We start from the raw sequence: 21162 nt of genomic DNA on the forward strand, positions 1-21162 counted from the left end.
GCTCTTAGCAGGCGTTACTAATCAACTACTGCTCAACGGTTAGCTCGGCGTTCTTCAGATCAGCTCAGGTTAATGTTAGTCTTCAATCCATCTCATTCACTGCGTTGATTTTTTGTCTGTTTTTTGCTCCTGTGCTCAGAGATTCTATGTGTAACCATGGTTGCACTGTTTACACAAGATTTTAGCTGTTAGCAGCATGTAGCGTTGATGCTAACCGGTGCTAGACCCGATGTTCCCCGTGATCAAAGGAGAAAGAAGTGAGAACAACGTGCTGGTGCCAAAGTGTGAGCTAAGAAGAGATGACATCGACCTGTCCTTCCATCCATTCGAGCTAGCCATGCTAACCCAGAGGGCAGAGTAGCATCATGCTATTCTCTGCTGTACTCATAGTGGGTTAAGATGAGATAAGACTCCTTATCTTGTCTTTATGTTGGGTTTCTGTTAATTTTTCTTATAGTTGACACTTATTAAACTTTTCTATCTATATTTTCTTGAATGTTTTGCACGGTACACTTTCATGTTTTGATGCTTCGATTCTGAATTTCTTATGTTCTTATATGTTATTCTATTCTTCATTAGCCATGTGACAGTTAGGGAACTAGGGTGAGAATGTTGAGTGATTTATATTTTTATTTTAAAGGCCACGTGACGTTACAGAAAATTTAATCCCGAAGCTGGTTGCTGTAACTCGTACCTTTTATTGCAAGTGCTCATAGAGTTCTCGTACTAAATACACCAGCACTACCAAGTGTATTACGCCCTTTAAAGTGTCTCTGGTGGGCTCACATTCATCAATGATATCAACAATACTTCAAGGTTCAAAAAGAAGTCAAAGTTATTGGGAATGTAGAATTGTATCAAAAGCTTCTGTGAGGAACTTACGGTTTGTGTTGATTTTGGCGCCTCCTGTGGACGAAAAGATATGTCTCTTATGGCTTTCTTAGTTTAGTGGAAGTGGTGTTTGTAGAAGAAACTGAAATGGTCATCATGCTGCCTTAACTCAATTGGAGTCTTTGATGTGAAAAATGTAAACAAGGGATGCTACGCTTCATATAACAACGACCCCGCAGCTTTAGAGAGGAGTGCATGGATAACTACACAGGAGCTTTAACCGTCAACAGAATTAAATCAGCTTTAAAAGAAGAAAATCAGGGAGGTTAGAGGACCCTGAGTCAATCATAGTTTGAACGTAAAAACAAAGTGAAATCATTCAGGAGAGTTCAGAGACCCCTACAGGAAGAAGTTTCATTACAGACAATGCGTCGGTCGACTGAGTGAAATTAAGTGTAACTGTGCTTTTTATACAGAGTGGAAGTCATTACCATCAAAGTGCATTAACACATATCATGTTTGTTATCATGCATCACAAGTGCACAGATTGACATTAGTTAAACCACCAAACGTTCATACAACCAACGAAGCATCCAACACTTCTTTCCTTCAGTTCTGTGTGTTGTAAAGGAAATGTACCCATAATGAGAGCTAAAACTCAAGAGGTATTCAGAGGAAACAGTCACCTGGATTTAACCCAATCAGACTCAAGGCAGCGCTTCTTAAAGTCGTTTTCAGGATTTTGACTTTGTCAATTTAGAGTTTTCTGATCGGTGTAGCTCTCTGTGCTAATCTGTGCGTAGAGGTGGTTAGAGCCGCTGTGATGACTCCCACAGGTCTGTTGACCAATGACTGGGTTTAAGAGAGACTCAAGTTCAGATCCTGTATGAACAGGATTCTGGATTATTAAAAGAATTCTGGAATTTTATCGGAATTCTGGAACCTAACAAGAATCCTCAATTTTTAGACGAAGTCTAGAATTTAACAAAAATTCTTGAACAGTTAAAGAATCATGACATTTCCTTAAAATCAGATATGAATTTTGGAATGTTCCAAGAATTCTCATATGTTTCAAGAAATCTAGAATTTTACAGGAATTCTGGTACGTTACAAGAATCCTGAAACATTACAAGAATTCTGGAATTTAACAAGGATTCTTGAACAGTAAAAGAATTCCGGAATTTTCCTAAAATTCTGAACTCGACAAGAATTTTGAAATGTTGCAATAATTCTTATGTATTTCAAGAAATCTAGAATTGTACTAGAATTCTGGAACACTAGAAGAGAATTTTGGAACAGATAAGTATTACAGAATTTTAATAAAACCCAGGACACAACAAGAATTTGGAAACTGTACAAAAAATCTGGAACAGTACAAGAATTCTGGAATAAAACTAGATTTCTGTAAAACTGAAAATTTCTGAGTATTTCATGAATTCTGGAATGTTGCAAGAATTCTGAAATTTTAATAAAGTTCTAAAAAAAAGTTACAAGGATTCAGGAACATAACAAGAATTCTGCAATGTGTCTAGAATTCTGAAATATCTTGAGATTTCCAGAAATTTGCTTCCTTCTGGATATAAGAAGTATTCCAGAACACTACAAGAATTCTAGCACAGTCCAAAATTTTTTGACATTCTACCAGAATTCTTGGACATCAGAAGAATTCTGAAATAGTACAAGAATTTTGGAATGACTTGAATTCTGGAATCATCTAGAATTCTGAAAAATTAGAAGAATTCAGGAGTGCTACAAGAATTTTTGAGCATAACTAGAATTCTTGAAATCTAAAGAGACTTCTGGAATTTTTTCTAAAAATTAAAACATTTTTAAGAATTCTTGAATTTCTACAAAAATGCTGAGAAACTTCAAGACTTCAGGAAAGTAATAAGAATTCTTGAGCATAACTAGAGTTCTGTACATTTTAAGAATTCTGAAATTTTTACTTAAATTCTGAAAAATTTCAAGAATTCTGCAAAGTTCCAAGAATTTGAGAATTTTACAAGAATTCTAGAAAGATACCAGAATTCCAGCGTAAACTCTGGCTGCAGCCACCTTCTGCGTACAGTCATCTGGTTTAGGAATCAACCTGTCGAGGTTAACTCAGAGCACGGCACACGTCAGCTGAATTAAATCCAGGCGCCTGCTGAGAAGGGACGGTCCACATCCTCTTACAGCTTTGGAGAAATTCTCAAATTCAGACTCAGTCAACTTTGTAAATGCTAACCTGAGGGAACCAGTCAACTGTCTTAGTAGCATAGCACCATAAAAACCATTACCAAACCCCCTTCCTCCATCACTCCCTCCGACTCCACCCTGCTTCATCAGTCAAAATGGAGAAGAAAAAGAAAATAAGCATGCCAGACAGAAGTTAAGATCACAGCAGAACACACCCCTCTGAGGAGATCTACAGCTACCAAGACCAAAGTACTACAAACGCACAGATGCTTGCTACCAACCTGCGGCTATGCTAGTATTGCTTGTCATCTTAGCTTTAAATAGGAATCATTTAAGCTCAAGATCAAAACATTTGAAGCAGAATCTGTTTGGACACAGCTTTGAGCTGCGCCAGGTGAGTGTTTGTGGTCTAAAAATCAAGCAACAGCACATCTGTAGATGAGTAGCGAGCAACATTTCATCGAGATCACTGATCACTTCCGCAAGAAATTTGGCCACGTCGACACAGCGCTGCAGCGGACTTTTATGAAGCTTTTTCACAGTGTGACTGAAGGACAGAAAGCAGCTTCAGGCAGTGTGTTTAAAATCCCAGCATGTGAGGCGACTACAGGAGAGGAAGCTGGTGTGTTTCAGCTGCTACCTGAGCTGGAAATTTAAGTGCAGCGAGGAGACTCAATGAGAAGCTGCACATGGGCTACGTTTAAGTGGCTGAAGGCTTCACATGTCGTTAACATACTGCCGTTATTTCTGCCCAGAATTTACTGTGTGGTTCAGTTTTTCTAACCTGCACAAAAAGATTCAGTCAAATCCCTGACTGCACTGCATGTGGCAGACCTGATTTCTCACAGAATGATGTTAGTCGAGGTGGGGAGGGGGATGAAGTGATCACATGAAGAACAAACCCTGAAATTGGAAATATAACGATGCAGCCCTTACCTTGCTTCCCTCGGCTTTCGGGTCCTGTGATTGCAAGTGATTCAGAGAGTAGTGTTTTAAAAGTCCTGCTGCCAAAAACCACCTGAGCTCCTCTGGACAACAGTGTCAAGTCTCAACAAGCTTTTTATTCACATTTTCACATTTTGGGGACGTCACCACAGACTGCTAACAGCCCTCCTTTAAGAGATGCCTCCCTATAGCTTCACCTGGCTTTAGTTTCTCTCTCTGCTCATCACTAAAATCAGGATTGTTGCTCTTTCACTCTGTTTCAACTTGGCAGACAGGGTTTTAAGGCCTCTACCTCATGTTAGAAATAAGAAAAGTATATTCAGGATCAGTATTATCACTTTCTAGATCAAGGGTCTGCAACCTGCAGCTCTTTGGCTCCTGTGCAGTCATATCTGTCAATAAAGCCTGCCACCGCTCTACTTCACCTCCTACAACTTCAACAGCCCACCAACTTTCCATGCACCTGTGGCTAACCTCAAGTTTTACAGCCCTGGGAAGATAACTACATCTACAAAAAGACTCATCTGGAAGAAAATACTGATTTTAATTCTGTCTGGATGGATTCATTTAACGGGCAACGTGCTGACTTAATATTTATGCTTGATATGTGGCAAGACAGTAGCAAAAAATGATGAGTTGGGCAATATTAAAATTAAATGTCAAGAGTTTTTGAACTTTTATTTTATTTATTTCTTTTTTTGCATTTTTTTTTTAATATTTCATTTTTTTTAAATTTTGCCAATAAAAAAACCCACAATTCTTTTTGACACTTCTGTGTTTTTTTTTTTTAATTAAAAAAAAAATTGAAATATTTGCAACTTTGCAAAATTACAATGATGTATAAAAGTTTTGCCAATGAATTGAATTTCAAAATGTTGTGAAATGTTTGCAAATTTACAAAACTAAAAAAAATATATATATATTAAATTTCAATGAGTTTTGCAAATTTATAAAACTTCAAAAAAATTGCAAAATTTTGAAATTTTGTCAGATTTTTTTAAATAATAACTTAAAAAATTCTGGATTTTTTTTTTTACATTTCAGCTATTTTGAAATTTTAGCAATTATTTTAATGTCATTATTTTAATATTTGCAAATTTATTAAAAAATAAAAAAACAAGACAATAAATTCACAATTTCATCAAAGTCAAAAAAAAAATATTTAGGTAATTACTACATATTACTACATACGTAGTTTCTTTAATCTTTATTACCCACTACTTTAAGTCCATCCATACTTTTATTTACTTGTTCAATATTATGTTAACATATTATTGAGTTACTTACTTTTATTCAGGTTTGATCTAATTTGTGACTTTCCTTTGTTTTAACTTTTAATCCCTTCACTGGTAGCCTTTAAGACCTTAATAATTTTATCCTTTGCTCATGTGTGTTGCTGTAATTTATCTTTGCTTTAATATAATTATTGCTCTATCATCATTATTTTCATCTTTTCATATTTGCTGTCCTGCTTTTTGTTTTTAACTGCCTTTTATTGCCTTCTTTTTTTAATGAGTATATGTTTTAAGGTTTTATTTCAGTCATAATGGTCTTGTTTTATGTTGCATGGGTCCTGTATTGTCTGGGTTCCTATGACTTGTGCTTTTTTTATAGGATCTTTAATTTGTTTTGTTTGCTTTGTTGTGTCCTGTCTATTGTCAAACCACTTTGTAAACTGCTGTTTTTAAAGGTGCTATATAAATAAAGTTATTATTATCATTATATATTGTATTTTATACACTTATAGTCTTTATTGTGGAGGTAAAGTAGATTTTGTGGCTCCTGAATGACTTTAATCCAGGTGAGCTGAGGCTAAACGGCTCCTATGAAAGTAAAAGTTGCAGACCCCTGTTCCAGCTTGTACTTATGATCCCGCTCTGGTATTTTTATTAAGTTTATAACAACAGTTTCCCCAAGGATGTTTGTACCCTGCAGGAAAACGAACTGGGATTAAAGCAGCCACCAGTTACAAGTTAATGCCACTTGCACAGTAATCCATTAAGTGCTCTTTGCATATCAAACAGGAAACAACATGAGGATTCTCCCCAGGTGGCGCAGACACAGTGAAACGACACACTCAGTGCAGCACTACAGCACCAGGAACGAGTGAAAGCACTGCTGCTCCGTAAACGACTAACAAGGGAAATAAGATAAATTAAAACACTGGAAATGAGAAACATATTCAGCTCATAACGCTGCACAGCAGAGGGTTGCGTAACAAGTTAAAGGAAAAACTGGAAACTGCGTGGAGGGAGAATTAACCCCTGAAGCCCTGTAAGCGTCCCTCTGCACTGAGCTGATGTATCAGCGTGCTGTGACTGCGTTAAACCTGTGTTCACACTGTGAGCAGCTCCACAGACGGGCGGCTGGGTCTGATCATAACGTGTGTGGAGGTCTGGAAGGTAATAACCTCATCACTGCACATTTTCCTAATGCTCAGACAGCCATGATTAAATCTGAGGGGGCATCAAGAGTAAAATCAAAGAAACTCATTTCCCCATAATTATCTTTTTCTTTATTAACTCAGACAACGTATCGATAACTCAGACACTTTTAATACCTTTGTCTTTTTAAAAGCGCTCTAATAGGAAATGTTCCTGTGGTACCATGTCGTATCTTTACATGTTTTAAAGCTAAAAAATCAAACATTTTTCCTCTTTTTTATTTCTGTTTTTTAGAAAAAATTTAATTCAACCTCTGTCTGAAACACTAAGTTTTGGGTGCTGTCTCTTTAAGATTGGCCACGCCCCCTGGAAGCCTGTCAGACGCGGAGCCACGGATAGATGTTTGTGTTTCAATCTGGATTTTCATGTCTTGAACCCAAATCTGATTTGTCTGTTTTTTTGTTTTATCCTGAAGCCTTTGTACTGATTGTATTTAAAGCTACACATCTGCATAAAAACTGCACATTTCTGAACACAATTCAAGTCTACACTCGTAAACACAGTCTAAACGTTTTCCTCTTAAAAGGATGTGTCCTCTACGCTGGTGCACTTACTGTTTTGGACTTTGGTTGAAAACAGTAAATAAAAAAGTTAATATTATCACTTGAAAAACTTTAAAGAATTTAATTTTTTTGTATTCAACAACATTTTTTGTCAATTCTTTAAAATAAGTTGCAGGAAGTGAAGAAAGGTTTTCCCTTCTGTCTAAATTCTTGCTATTATTGTATGTTGCTTTGGACAAAAGCTTCTGCTAAATGAAACGGTTGAATTGAAGAAAAATGAAGCAGGATTTTGAATGCTTTACCCTTCAAAATAAAAGTCCATACTCGATAGATTGGAAATATCTTATTAATTTTTTTCACTAAAACGTAATCCTATCCGTGGGGAAACAATGCAGACCTCTAAACTAAACTGTTGCTCACATTATGAACACGTATCAACAACAATCCTCGTCATACTTCCTGGAAACACTGGGTGATTCCCAAAGAGCTGAATGTGTTTGCTTGTGTTGACCAATGAACCAGAAGCTGTCGTCTATTTCCACTGTTGTCCGTTAAAGGAGCCTGATGAAGAGTCGCTGAGCTTACCATCTCGTCCCCGGGCAGCCAGTACCCCTCCTGCTCGATGCCGGCCTTGGAGCCCTTACAGCCCACAGTCAGCGTCTCCACCACCAAGCCGTCCTTCACGGCCAAGCTCAGCTGCCTGGCAGTCTCTTTAGGGTGCATGCCAAACACACGGCTCAGGTACCTGTGCAGGTAGACGTGGAGAGAAGAAGAAGAATGCAACAGCAGCTGTGAGTTTAGGCGTCAGAGTTTTCAAACTTACAAAGACAAACATTTGATCTCCAGAGTCTCCTGAGGTTTGAGATTTGTTGGTTTGATTATTGCTGCTGTCAAAGAATTTATCTGAAACTGGGAAACGTGACTGAGCGGCACAAATCAGCCTCAGCAGTTGACACAAAGAGGGGATTTTAACACAACAGAAATACTGAAGAAATGTAGAAGCAGTAGTAGCCATAGCTAGCTAGTATCTTAAAATAAGTGAACAATAAGCCCCATAAAACTTTCCTTTTCTTTTTATTAAGTCAGAGAAAAGCTTTCCATATTCTCATTACCAGGGGTCTAACTTATGGAGGCAGACATGATGAACGGCCATGTTTTTGTACGGCAGATTTTAGGGGACAGAAAGAGCGAAATACAGTTTTCAACAAGGTCCTGAAATGTACCTGGAAATCAGAAGAGAGGGAGCTGTTGATGTTTTTACAGTAGAAGAAAAGGCCAGCGGTTGTTGGTGGTAAAGAAGAAGAGGAAGAAGAAGAAGAAGAAGAAGAAGAAGAAGAAGAAGAAGAAGAAGTAGAAGAAAAAGAAGAGGAAGAAGAAGAAGAAGAAGAAGAGGGTATATTTCTGTTGTTTTGCAGGAAAGAATTGGTACTGAGAGTATTTTTTGATGGAGTATCAGAAACCTATTTGGCCTTTGGCCATTTAGCTATTTTTTTGGCAACTTTCTGCTTAGATACTCCTTTTTTCATGATTTTTTTTGTCTCTGTTTCGTCATCTTTGTATTTGGAGTGGATCATCACTTTGTATGATTCATTGTTGGTCATTGACACCAAACTTTTTGTGTCTTCAGTGATATTTTTACTATTTTTTCTCCTGTGTTTGTCTGGAGATCCTACATGTAACCATGGCTGCATTGTTTACATGTAAAATCAGCTGTTAGCAGCCTGTAGCATGTCAATGCTAACTGGTGCTAGGCCTGATGTTTCCCCACAAGGTGAGGAGAAGGAGGTGAGGACGACGTGCTGGTTCTCAGGTGTGAGCTAAGAAGTGACGACATGGACCTGTCCTTCCATCCATCGTTATTGGGAACGTAAGATCTATCTCCAATGAGATGGACGAGCTAGCTGTGCTAACCCAGCAACAGAGGGAATACCAGAGGGCAGAGTAGCATCATGCTATTCACAGACATGGCTAACAGAGCTAACAGCAGACACCAAGGCCACATTGGAAGAGCTTCACCTGCTGTGAGCAGACAGGATCCAGGAGACAGAGACTGAACAGACTGCTGAAGAAGCTCAGTCCTGGACCCTGTGGAGGTGGAGGCTGGCTGACTGGACAATGATGGACAAGCTGTCATCATCTATTTTACTATGGAGCTTTTTACACTTTCTATACACTTTCTTACTTTGGTTTTCTTGATTGCTGATGTGACTCCTGAATTTCCCCTCAGGGCATAAATAAAGTACTTTCTATTCTATTCTATTCTATTCTATTCTATTCTATTCACCTATGTTCTGAAGAAACTAAATGTGTGTGAAGGATGAGCGGCTCGTTTTTCTCCCCCTCTGGTGAAATTAAACTACAGTCAGACAGGAGCAGGAGAGAGGTGTGGTAGGGCTTTCCTCTGCTCTCATGCATGCCGACACCGCCGTTGCCGCTGCTGCTGCTTGCTGTTGCTATGACAACAGCCTCTCGCCGTTGGTATTCATTTGGCGGGCAGCCAGCTCCAAGGTGCTCGCCAACCTGCTGTACGAGACTTGTTAAGTGTTTCATTTAATGTCTGCTCTGGCTGAAAGGAAAGACTGAGCGATGAGGGCCGGCGTGTGTGTGTGTGTGTTAGATTTAAATAACGTCTGCTGAAGCTTCATGAGCCAAACATGCAGTAGACTCCAGATCCTTGAGGAGGGGAGTTAAACTGGCTGCACAGTGAGAACGATAACAGGTAAAAAGCAGCTGATTAAAGCCTGAACTGTTATTGATCTGTGTCTGGTGGAGCTCTGAGAGCAAACAGGGCTTTTCTCTCCATCTCTATAACCCCAACATGGTCCCAGCAGATGTCAGTGTGAGGTTTGTGTCTGTTAGAGGAAGTTTGTTAACCACACTGTAACCTGATAAACACTGCTATCTGGTCTCCATATAACCAAAATAAGACCTGTGCCTCCACCAGGTATAGGGCACGATTTTTGTAAATTTATTAGTTAAAAATCAAATTTTAAATCACAAATATAATCTCATTAAAAATTACAGGCAAAAAAAAACCAGACACAATGTTTTAGCGGTTTTATGAGTGTCAGGTTGAACTACCATGGTCCCACCTTTTTTCAGTTTTTAACAATTGTTTTTAGTGTTTTTTTAATTTTTTTTTTTTTGTTTTAAATGATTGTTTTCATTTTTTTCAGTTAATAATAGTTACTTTTAGTATTGATTATTTGTTTTTTGTGTTTTATTATTATTTTTTTTAAAGATTTTAACAATTGTTTTTTTATTTTTATTATTGTTTTAATTTTTTAATAATTGTTTTTAGAGTTTTTTTTTAGTTTTAAGTAATTGTTTTTAATTTTTAATTTTTGTTTTTTCAGCTTTTAATAATTTCTTTAGTATTTAATAATTGTTTTTAGTGTTATATTAATTTTCTTTAGTTTTTAGTAATTGTTTGTAGATTTTTATTGTTGTTTTTAGTTTTTAATAATTGTTTTTAGTGTTTTATTTATTTTTTTTTTTTAGTTTTTAGGAGTTGTTCTTATTTTTTTTGTTTTTGTTTTGTTTTTTGTCATGGTCTTTAGTATTTGTTTTAAGAATTTTGTACTGCTTTTAGTTTTTTTTAATTGTTTTTTTATTGTTGCTAGTTGTTGGTTTTAGTTTTTAGTAACTGTTTATTGTTTTTAATTTTTGTTTTTAAGAACAATAAAAAATATATTTTAGTACCTTCACCTTCATTTTATTGATTTAATTGTTATATTTATTAATGCCTGTACCATCTTTTGTGTACAATATTTTTCTTCAGCTGTGGTTGTTTTTAAAGTTCTTTATAAATAATGTTAAGCTGAGTTTGCTATTCACATTTAATACCAGGAGAAGAAGAATGGTGACTGCTTTAGTCCTTTAGGGCCCCTGGCTACTTGATTTGGATCGTTAGCTCTGATGCTCTTTCTTTGATTTTTGCTGAATTACCAGTTTGGATTTTGTGTGTTTGTGTGGAAATAAAGATCATTATTATTATTATTATTATTATCATCAATTTATTTTTTTATAAATGCACCACGTACAATTTTTAACAGAAATGTCACCATTTATTGCATTGTACCAGAGTTAGCTTTAAGCTAATTTTACAGCTGCAGTCTCTTAAAAACTAGAAAAGCACTCCGAGAGCGCAGACCTCTACCAAGTGGATTGTGATTGTCACAAACACTTTAGTCCGGCTTTAATGTTATACTTCCTTTCAGCAGAATGTGTGTAAGATAATTTTTTTCCTGACAGTGTTGAAAATGATGATGACCCAGTTCATATTTCATATTCCAGATCTTAGTATCGTAAGCGATCTGGATCGTACTTTTACATCCGTCAGAAATTATAGTGACCTGGTCTTGTATTGTTTTGCAAAGCAATCCGACCATTTATGGTGGAGTTATATACACATATGGTGAAAACGGCCCTAACTCACAATGATAAAGAATCCTTTAAAAGAGTCCTGGATCCAGACAGTGATCCAGATCACCTCCAAAATTTAATCACTTCTTCCTTATCCCATTTTGAACATTTCCTGAAAATTTCACCAAGATCTGTTTGTTACTTTTTGAGTTTTGTTGTTCACAGACAGACAAACAAACTCTCCTAAAAACATAACCTGTGCTTAGGCTTAGGTACCTAAAATTGGTACCTTTTGTTTTTAACTTAATCAGTACTGGGTACTTCAGATGGAATTCAGTCAGTACCTTTAAAGTTCCTAACTCGGTACCCATCCTTAAACAGCGCCTCTCATTCAGAGGCTGTGGCTCTTTGCTGGTAAACATTGAGTCTTTGCCCTCAGTGAACTTGGTGATAAGTTAGTCAGATACCACTTCTCATCGCTGTCACCACACATAGGGATGTGGTTAAATAAAAGTCAATGAAGACACGCTGAACTGAGACAGAAAACCTCAGCATCCTGCACGGTTTCACCTCAGAGCTCCACCTCACTGCACTCGTCTTGTCTGGGCTTCACTTACTTGGAGATCCTGTCCATGTTTGCGATCTGTTTCTGGTTGCGAATGACCTCAATGGCCGCCCACACATACTGGACCACCTTAGGATCCGCCTGCCTTTTCTTCACCACGCGTGACATGACTTCTTTATTCATGACGGCTGCAGGAAACAAAGGAAAATTTTTAAAAATCAAAAGTCAAACTTCAGTTTTCATGCCAATCAGGGGAAACTACGAGCTCAGAAGAAACCATCAGATAAAGTTTGACATGTAAAACTCTGAGACACCTTTAAAGGGTCTGAAAAATACCCGTCCTCCTCTTCACAGCGCTGCACAGGCCTGTCCTTCCCCAAATATCTTCAGAAATCCAAATCCAATTTTATGCGTTCCTCCTCTTAACCAGCTGTGAAACCCGAGATGTCACTTTCATAAATCGTAGCCAGAAGCTAGCTATGATAATGCTCAGAGCATTTTGAAACGATTGAAAATTCATCTCTGCTGCACTTTGTGGTAGAGGAGGAGGCTGTGACAGATGTCGAAAGAGGATGTTCATCTTCACACTTATCTCTCAAGGGCATGAACTGTGGTTGAGCATTAAATAAAGCATGCAGGAGAAAGAAAATGTGAGCTGTACTGATCATAAAGCGTCTAAAAAAAAAAGATGTGCAAATGAAGCCAAAATCAGCACAGAGCAGGTGGTCAGGAAAACTCAAACAGAATATTTGATCGGGAAGAGTGGAGGTTCATTTTCTGGTCACAGTTGAAGAGAGGGCGTCTTAGGTCGGGGTGTGATGTAATCATCCCCTCAAGCTCAGTCTGTTTACACTTCAGTCCTGAGCTCCAGCTCACGAATCACATCTAGATCTCCAGAAATGAGTCACAATATGTCTATCTGCCATTAAAAAAAGCCAATTTGATAAAAGAATTTCAGCTGCTCTGAGCCTAAATTTTCTCATTTGAACTGCTTTAACCTACAAGTGGTGGATGTTTATTTGTAATTTTTTAAAAATGAACTTGGAGGCTGATAGGTGTTTCATTTCCATCCTCTATTCTGACCATAAAATCAACCGTAAGAAGCGTTTCAAAAGGTTTTTTAGTCCCTTATCTTCTGTTGTCATGCTGCTCGCTGGAGGGACACACAGGCCTCACAAAAGCCGCCATGACATTTAAGTCTCATCATCAACCAAGATGGTATCATACGGAGCCAAGGCACATTATTTAATTATTACCTTTAGGAAAAGAAATACATACACACTAAATACCCCCAAAAAACTGAGATATTGAGCTAAATGTGTAAAAACAAGCAGTGAACTTTGGATGAGCCAATTATCAGCCAGGCTGATTATCAGTATTTTGAAGCATATCGGCATCTACCTTTCTTTTTTTTTTCTTTTTGCTAATCCAACAGCCAATTAGAAATAATTTTTTTTAAAACTGTGTTATTTTGGCTCTGATGCAACTGTGCTGGCACAGTCTGCAGTAATTGTAGAACATTGTAGAAAACTTTAGGGAGCTATTTATTTTTTTAAGGTTTTTATTTAACCTAAAGGGGACATATCATGCTTGTTCCTCCTTTTCACTATGCCAGACTAGGATGCCTGTAAAGCATTTCTGCCCTCAGTACAAGTCATTTAGTTCCTTCATTGCCCCACAATAGCGTTCTCAATATCCTCATTTTAGGCCATTCTGATGATCTCGTTGAAACGCTCTGTTTGGAGAATGACCACCAGTAACCTCGCAACGTCACAACCCACATTGAATGGAGCAGACCGAGCGAGTTTGCTGTTTGCCAAAACTTCACCGTAAGGCATTGATAGCACTAATAAAATGGTAGAGTGTAGGATACGTCCTTTTGTATTGGACCCCGAGTCAGACCCGGACGGTTCTGCAGCTCAGGAGGAAGAAAATCCACCTGGACACAGATCATCTCAGGACGCTTCAGTGTCGTAAGTCAAACCGGTACTGTAACATGTATAGTTTATACGTGGAAATATAGGCAGACTTCACCAATAAACTATTTCTATAACAGGGCTCCATCCTGCTCCTTCACTTTTCTCTGTCTGTTTTATCCATCATGCTGAAAGTGTCGTCTAAAGATCGCCTCTACCGTCAGTTCCTCACTATGTTATTACCGCAGCATTATTGTGGTCCAGGTTCACAGTGCATGTCAGAACAAGCATGAAAATATCACAGTCTCACAAGTATTACCACGTCTGCTAAAACTACAGTGTGTTAACTGCTAATTCACCACGTAAAGCCGAGCTGCTCAGCAGAGCAGAGTCCCTGCATCCAGCACTCAGTCAGTCGGCTCTTGGTGGGTGTATCCCTCGGTGGCGGTTGTGTGACTAACTGACATCACAGAGGAGGAGCTGCTTTATCAGATTACTCCAATAAAAAGAAAGGATCCTCGTGTCGTCACGAAGGTCGAAATCTCGCTGCCAAATGTCAATGACCTATTTTCAGAGGCATCAAATCTCATTCTAGGATATCAGAAAAATACAATATCTCATTTTTTGAAAATTCAGGGGGTGAAAGGTCTTGTTTTCGAATGTATTATATTATTTGTAAGTATTAAATCAGGGATCAGCATGATATGTCCCCTTTAATAAGACATGCTGCTGAGCCTGTTTAATTAACATATGATCAAAGGCATGTAAAGAAAGTTAAGTGTTGGAGTTTGCATTTTTCAAAATTTCAATGCTAATGTTTTCATTTTTACTGCAAATGAATATCAGCTCAAAATATTGGTTTCCCTGACTACTAATAAATGGTATCAGCCTGACAAAAACATACCGGTCTACAGTCTCTTTTTACAGTGAAACAAAGTGCTGCTGAAATACGTCTAAAAAAAAACCTTTAGTTACCTTATTTTTTTATTTTTATTTTTTTAAAGCTGGATGGATTGGCTCTGAACCGTTCCTTCATTGGTCATTTATGAAAAATGCTCCATGGAACAAAAAAACCACTAGATGTCTGGTTACACCAGTCCACGAACAAACTCCATGATAAGAAGTATTGTTGTTAGAGAGTCTGAAAATACAGTTAGATGTATAGCAGCTAAAATGAGATAAAAGAATACTTAATGTTCAACAAAAAATAATCAAACCATAAAACATAATTGAAACATAATTAAAAGGCATGCAGGGTTAAAAGCATATGGTTGCTCGTATTGGTATGCCAAACGTTGGTATGTATACATTTTTTCTTTGTACAAGAGCTGTACTAGGTTGGAAATCAAAAATATTATTTCTAGTTTTATGTGCTCTGAAGCTTAATTTTTGAGGCTGTGTCACTTATTAAAGACTCATGTTTTGGCGGTAAACATCATAAATCGTGGATTACCATCAGGTATATGTCAAGGGAGACAATTCCAAGATCACCTATGAAGCTCTTTAATATCCCATGAATTTATTAGTGTCTCGTTGAAATTTAAAATTACATCATGTCAACTCGATCCCCAATCTGGATTAAAATCAGTCCTCCTGTGAGTTATGACTGAGAGTAAATAAACCGTGGCACAGGTTGGCAGGATGCTGGGCTGTCAAAAGATTTAGCATCAGCTATTCACCGGTAGCCAGCGAAACGCCACCGTATTAACATAAACATGAGGCCGTTCAGAGTCAGAGGATCAAGACTTTTACATTTTAACTGAAAAATCAATCATAAAAGCCAAAATTAAAAGTCTTACAACACATCTCTTCAACATTTTGCAACAAAGAGGTAGGCCACGGCTCTGCCAGTCAAGAAGCAGAACTCAGCTAACGATGTTAGCATCAAAAGTGCTAGCTGTCAGAACAAATACATCGGTTTAACACACTGTTATCAGTCTCCAGAGACCTCTCAATACTGGATATTTGGCTCGATGGAATACATCAAGTTAAAATAGGAATTGGCTAACGAGGCAGCTAACGTTCATGGTTAATTTGGTTAGCAATGCTAGTAAACTGATACGTAGCTAACCTAGTTGTATATCAAACGTAAGCTAGTCAACATGTCAGGGGACACAATTAAGATTAACAGCCAAGGAAATAATCTTGTGGTGTTTTATTTTCACATTAGGCTCCTTCGTCGACACAAGTGAGCCAAAAACAGTTAGCAAAGTAGCTACCAACTGGTTTGTTTTGGAGGGCGCCATGTTGACAATCCTCCATCACGGGATAGGAAAGGTGGCTAAAGCTAAGCTAACGCTGCAAAGCGCAGTGTGTAAAAATCAAACCCACCTTCGCTTCAGTGTCACGAACGCACAGCGATGCAGGAAAAAAATCCACGAAGGATTGGAGACCAGGCAGCTCACATCGGTGTTTTCCAGGCTGGTCGGAGCTGTCGGGTGGCGGTGTGTGTGTGTCCAGCTGGCCGCAGTACAGCAGCGCTGAGCTGGGAGGTAAACACAGTCAGACAGCGCTGCTCCAGGACCAGAGGGAGAACTCTAGTGGTGGAATCCGAAGAACTGCGCCTCACACCCGGGCTCATCAGGCTGTTAAAGGGGCAGTCTGTGAAATTCAAAGGCTAAACAGGTGAACAGTTGCAAGTTGCAGTTGTAATGTTATTAATTTTGTTAGTTATTAATCTAGTTTATTTTGGAAGCGTGTTTGGTGAATAGCTGGTCATATGAACAAGGGTGAAGATATGATATTGATTTTAAAGCTACTTGTTACTTTTTTTGATTGGTGTGAATCAGAGACAGAGATGAGCTGGGTTGCTGTATTCTTTTGTTGACTACCATTTTCCTTCAGATAACTGTTATTGCATTTTTTCAAATCATTTTTTCACATTATGATGGGTTTAACATAATTTTTGATTCATTTAATGTTCATTTATTTGTTTATTCAAATGGGATTAAAGAAAATGAAATAAAAAAGGAAGGTATACAAAGTATGAAGGCAGAAGTAACCCAGAAAAATTAAAATGGGAACTCTATAAAAACACAGATAATCATACCATGTTTGAAATGGTGAAGGATGAAGTTAATAAAACGTATCTGTCCCTACCCCTTTGTTGTTGAGCTTTTATAATTGAATCTGAGGGAGCATGTGAAGGAAAACAAAGTAGAAGAGAAGAAAGTAAACAAAAAAAGCACAATGTTAATTGTTCTAACTTTAATTTTCCATCTGCAGGTTTTTTATTTTGTCACTGCAGTTTTTCCACAAATAACACCTTTAACTGATAGACCCTGGATTATGACTTCCAGGAGAAGAGAAATTTGTTTAAAATTTGCTTAAAACCAGAATAATGTCTTAAAGCAACTTTTCTCTTGTTACATTGGCAGATTTTCTTACTTGTTACAAGCAATTCAGACCTCAATTTTTGTCCCTAAATAACTTGAAACAAGACATTTTTCTGGACTGGTCAGGTGAATGTGGCTCATATTAAGTCTAAAAAGACATTTTCCACTGAAAATAACACAAAACACTTTATACGATTTCAGTTTTTTCCATTGTAGAACTACAGAACGAGTTCAAATTGTGATTATAGTTCAGCAAAATGGGTTTTGGGGGGTGGAGCCTGGGTTACATGTTTACATGTCTCAGGTACCAGGATTTGTGTGTAAACAATTGAGAAAAACTGTAACTGCTCCAAAAATCTGTGGCTAGTGGGAGGATGGCGCCCTCCTGTGACAGGAGCATGTAAAAACTTCAGAGCTGAGATCTGAGGCTGTAGGTTCAGGCAAAGCTGACTTCTTCATTACTGACAGAAAAACATGGAATTAATGTTACTGCAATATATATATATATAAATATATATATATATATATATATATATATATATATATATATATATATATATATATATATATATATATATATATATATATATATATATATATATATATTATTATTATTATTAATTGATTTAAGGAAGCCAAATAATAAAAAAGCATATTATTATTATTATTATTATTATTATTATTATTGTTATTATTATTAATAATAATAATATTATTAATAATTAACAATATTCATATCAATTTCTAATGATAAAATGACAACATGAGACATAGATCTTCACCTCTGACCTCTCAGCCCTTTATTTAAACAAAATCAAAATCAACATATGGTCTGACAAACAAATCAAAGTTAAAATGGTTATAGATTTCTTTACATGAAGTATTCTATAGTTGTTAAGGTCACACCTCTCTCTGGTTTTCTTTTCTTATCAGTTCAGTGAACAAACATCATCACAAGCAGTTTTAACCTCAATGCTTCACTGGACACAAAGAGGAGCATCACCCTAAAAAACTCAGTCAAAACATGATAATATACCTTAAAAGGAGGACAGAATAAGCTGAACGGGGGCTAAACCTACCATCCCAGATATCTCTTCTTTCTATTTCAGTTTACAGATCTCAGCTGTGAATTTACCTGTTGTCGAGTTATGAAACCCGAGCCCAGCATGTAGGGGCTGAGTGAATGTGGTCTGGACTCTGTAGAGGAGAGTCATGGTTTCAGAGACGCTGTAGAAGGACAGAATTCCTGCTCTGTGATCCAGGTACACTCCTACTCTGGAGGACCAGGGGCCTGGGACAGGAGTTTTATCATTGTTCATCATAACGGTAAAACTGTCCATGTCACAATATAACACACAGGATTTGTCATTGCGTCCAAATGCAGATTTTGAGAAGTCCCCTGTTCTGTGGATATTCTTGTATGTGACTGCCACATCAACTTCTCCTGTCCACTCCACCTCCCAGTAACAACGTCCAGTCAGACTCTCTTTACTCAGGACCTGTAAACAAAGAGTGAATCTGTCTAAGTGATCAGGGTAAGATTCAAATTTTGGGTATGTCACTTTCCTGTTCCCCTCAGATAAAGATAGACATGTGTTTGCTGTGTTTGGATCCAGAGTGATGTCACGGAAATATCTTAAGAACTCAGATCTGGTCTTGGGCTCTGGTTGTGTCAGTAAAACGTCCACTTCAGCCACTGTCTGTGAAATGTTTGTCCATTCCTCTTGAAGAACATTGAGCAGTTTATCTCCGACATGCGACACAGCTTTGGTCACATCCTCAAAGTATGTGAGAGGACGGGTCTTGATGCTGGATGAGTGTGTAGATGGCTGTGTGTGTGACAGCTTCTGCAGCTCAATGATCTCCTGATTCAGCTTCTCCTGAAGCTCTCTGACTCGACTCAGCTCAGTTTGCTGCTGGGATCTGAGCTGCTGCGTCAGGTCAGCATATCCTCTCTCCATGAGTTGGGACAGCTCGAAGAAGACCCTCCCGCTGTGCTCCACGGCTTTATCAGCAGAGACATTGATAGCCTCCACCTCCTGTTGGAGCAGCTCCATCTCATTCACTCTGTCCTGGATTCTCTGCTGGATGTTTCCTCGACTCCCCTCCAGCTCTCTCTGCCTCCTGACCTCATCTGACACAGGAGCAGCTTGGAGTCCAGTCTTCTTCAGTTCCTCCACCAAATCTGCTAACACAGTGTTTTTCCCCAGCACAGGCCTTCGCTTGAAGCTCTTCCTACACTGAGGGCAGCTGTAGACTCCAGTTTTAGCCTGAACATCCCAGTATGTTTTGATACAGCTCATACAGAAGCTGTGTCCACAGGAAACAGTCACTGGATCCTTCAGTAGATCTCGACAGATCGAACAGCAGAGTTTCTCTCTCTGGTGATCCATGTCTTCTCCCAGTGACAGTAAGATGAAATAACCCTCTGCCTCTGGACAGATCAGCGTTGACTTCCTGAAGTGAATGAAAGTTTCGTTTCTCAGTAACAGATGTCTTTCTGTTCACGCCCATCCCTCTACCTGCAGACGTATGAACGGTAGGAGGAGAGATGAGTTCTGATTGGTTGGACACCTGATCTGTATAAAGAGGGCAGGATGTTCTACCTTTCCTGCTTTCTGTAAAAAGCAGCTTTTACAAGAAACAAGGCAAGTCAGTGAGCTATACTCACAGATGGACCAAAGCCAGGGCGGCTTGTGGTTTGAGTCAGTGTTTCCTGAGCACAGTCGTCACCTGGTAAAACACTTGCTTGTTCTTCTTAAAAAGGACAAACTGTTGGTTGTTTCTAGTAAAGGTTTTATCTTATTCACAATACCACTCTGATTAGATCTCGATCGTCTTTGGGGACATCTGGAACTTTTAGAATCATTATTCTACAGTTTCACTCACACTACATTGAAAAATTTACAGTACCAGTCCTTTCGTGCTGATATGTGCTCCACAGCGCCCCCTAGGTGAGAAAAACAACAGCTCCTACCACTACTTTGCGCTAAATTTTTGAGTGCAAAACTATCATGTCTAGACCTACAAAAAAAAGTCTCTAATCAAAATGATAAAATCCAAACAGGAAGTTCGGAAATTTGAGTTGGACGACGGATTTTGATTTTAGGGTACGTCTATGAACAAACTCGTCCCACAGTTTTTTATGGATCATCTTCAAATTAAATGTGTGTATACAGGACACATTGACGATTAAAAGTCATTTAAGGATTTTCTGTAACTCTATAAGCGGGGCCACAAACTATGGCCAAACCTGACCGTAGGTAACATGCAAACCTTGATAAATCTCAGGTACCAGCTGACAGTCTTGCTGGGGCCCAGGACAAGATAATATCATCCTATGATATTTTTTATCAGATATCCAATCCTTTGCTCCTCCACGTAAATATTAGCCATGTTTTGAATTGTTGGTTTTTGAAATTGCTCATCATACTGATGTGGCTACGGCTGCTATAGCAAAAGCTACAGCTAATTAAAGCTGCAAGCAGCATTGATCAGGTCCTCGCGCCATCACCAGTCCTTTCATGCCAGTCCCTCATGCCTGTTTCAACTCCACTGTCAAGGCTTTATAATGTGTGTGCGAAAAAATAGCATTTTCCCGCCTTGAGTGGGTCACATGACCAGCTGCACGGAACTCTTAAACAGTGAGTGACATCATCACCAACTGCTGCCCTCTCAGGAGTGAAATTGACAGAAATTTTAGAAACAAGTCCTCATAGATACCACAACTTGGACCAAATCTCTGTAAAAGTATAATATTTTTGTAGTAAATTTTCTCAGGAATCCATCCATGTGATTTTTAAAGCTCTCAGACTTTTACTTTTTTTGTTTAGACACCCACATGCCGCAGCCTGTGTGGAGCTGATCCATCTTCTCCCATTCATTGTAATTGGGGGAGATGAGAGGACTTCTTTGGGGTTCACCGACTCTGAGGGCTCATCATTCAAAAACCATCTCTGGAATAACAAATTCATGAATACATTTTGCAAAGCAGGGTCCACTCTGTTATCTGAGTGAATTTCAAGCTGATACCATTTAAAGTGTCAGAGGAGATACATTTTGAAAAAGGACTAAAAATGT

General features: G+C 38.2%; 2 protein-coding genes across 4 annotated transcripts in view; both read right to left on the reverse strand.

Moving 5' to 3' along the window:
* The window catches only part of zmynd11 (zinc finger, MYND-type containing 11), a 33716-nt gene extending 17414 nt beyond the window's left edge, over window positions 1–16302 (reverse strand). Inside the window, exons 1-5 of one of the 3 annotated variants that reach the window (XM_074688229.1) lie at window positions 16079–16302; window positions 11884–12019; window positions 7487–7646; window positions 3946–3969; window positions 883–906 (exon numbers count right to left, since the gene is read on the reverse strand). In XM_074688229.1, the coding sequence (XP_074544330.1) occupies window positions 883–906; window positions 3946–3969; window positions 7487–7646; window positions 11884–12014 (339 nt within the window). In that variant the 5' untranslated portion in view covers window positions 12015–12019; window positions 16079–16302. The remainder of the gene's footprint in view (window positions 1–882; window positions 907–3945; window positions 3970–7486; window positions 7647–11883; window positions 12020–16078) is intronic. The other 2 variants (XM_074688230.1, XM_074688231.1) reach the window with 2 other exon arrangements.
* A 1805-nt stretch (window positions 16303–18107) lies between these two features.
* On the reverse strand, window positions 18108–19502 carry LOC141804028 (E3 ubiquitin-protein ligase TRIM11-like). Its single transcript, XM_074688239.1, has one exon. The coding sequence runs from the start codon at window positions 19473–19475 to the stop codon at window positions 18183–18185; it is 1293 nt and encodes a 430-aa protein (XP_074544340.1). The 5' UTR covers window positions 19476–19502; the 3' UTR covers window positions 18108–18182.
* Between the last annotated feature and the right edge of the window lie 1660 nt (window positions 19503–21162).

This window comes from Halichoeres trimaculatus, unplaced genomic scaffold (genome assembly GCF_033239565.1).
Source record: "Halichoeres trimaculatus isolate MK-OKI-2021-1 unplaced genomic scaffold, fHalTri1.1 fHalTri1_scaffold_15, whole genome shotgun sequence".
NCBI lineage: Eukaryota > Metazoa > Chordata > Actinopteri > Labriformes > Labridae > Halichoeres > Halichoeres trimaculatus.

Excerpts from the sequence above, each read along its gene's own strand:
- LOC141804028 (XM_074688239.1), bottom strand. The coding sequence starts at position 19,475 with ATGGATCACCAGAGAGAGAAACTCTGCTGTTCGATCTGTCGAGATCTA.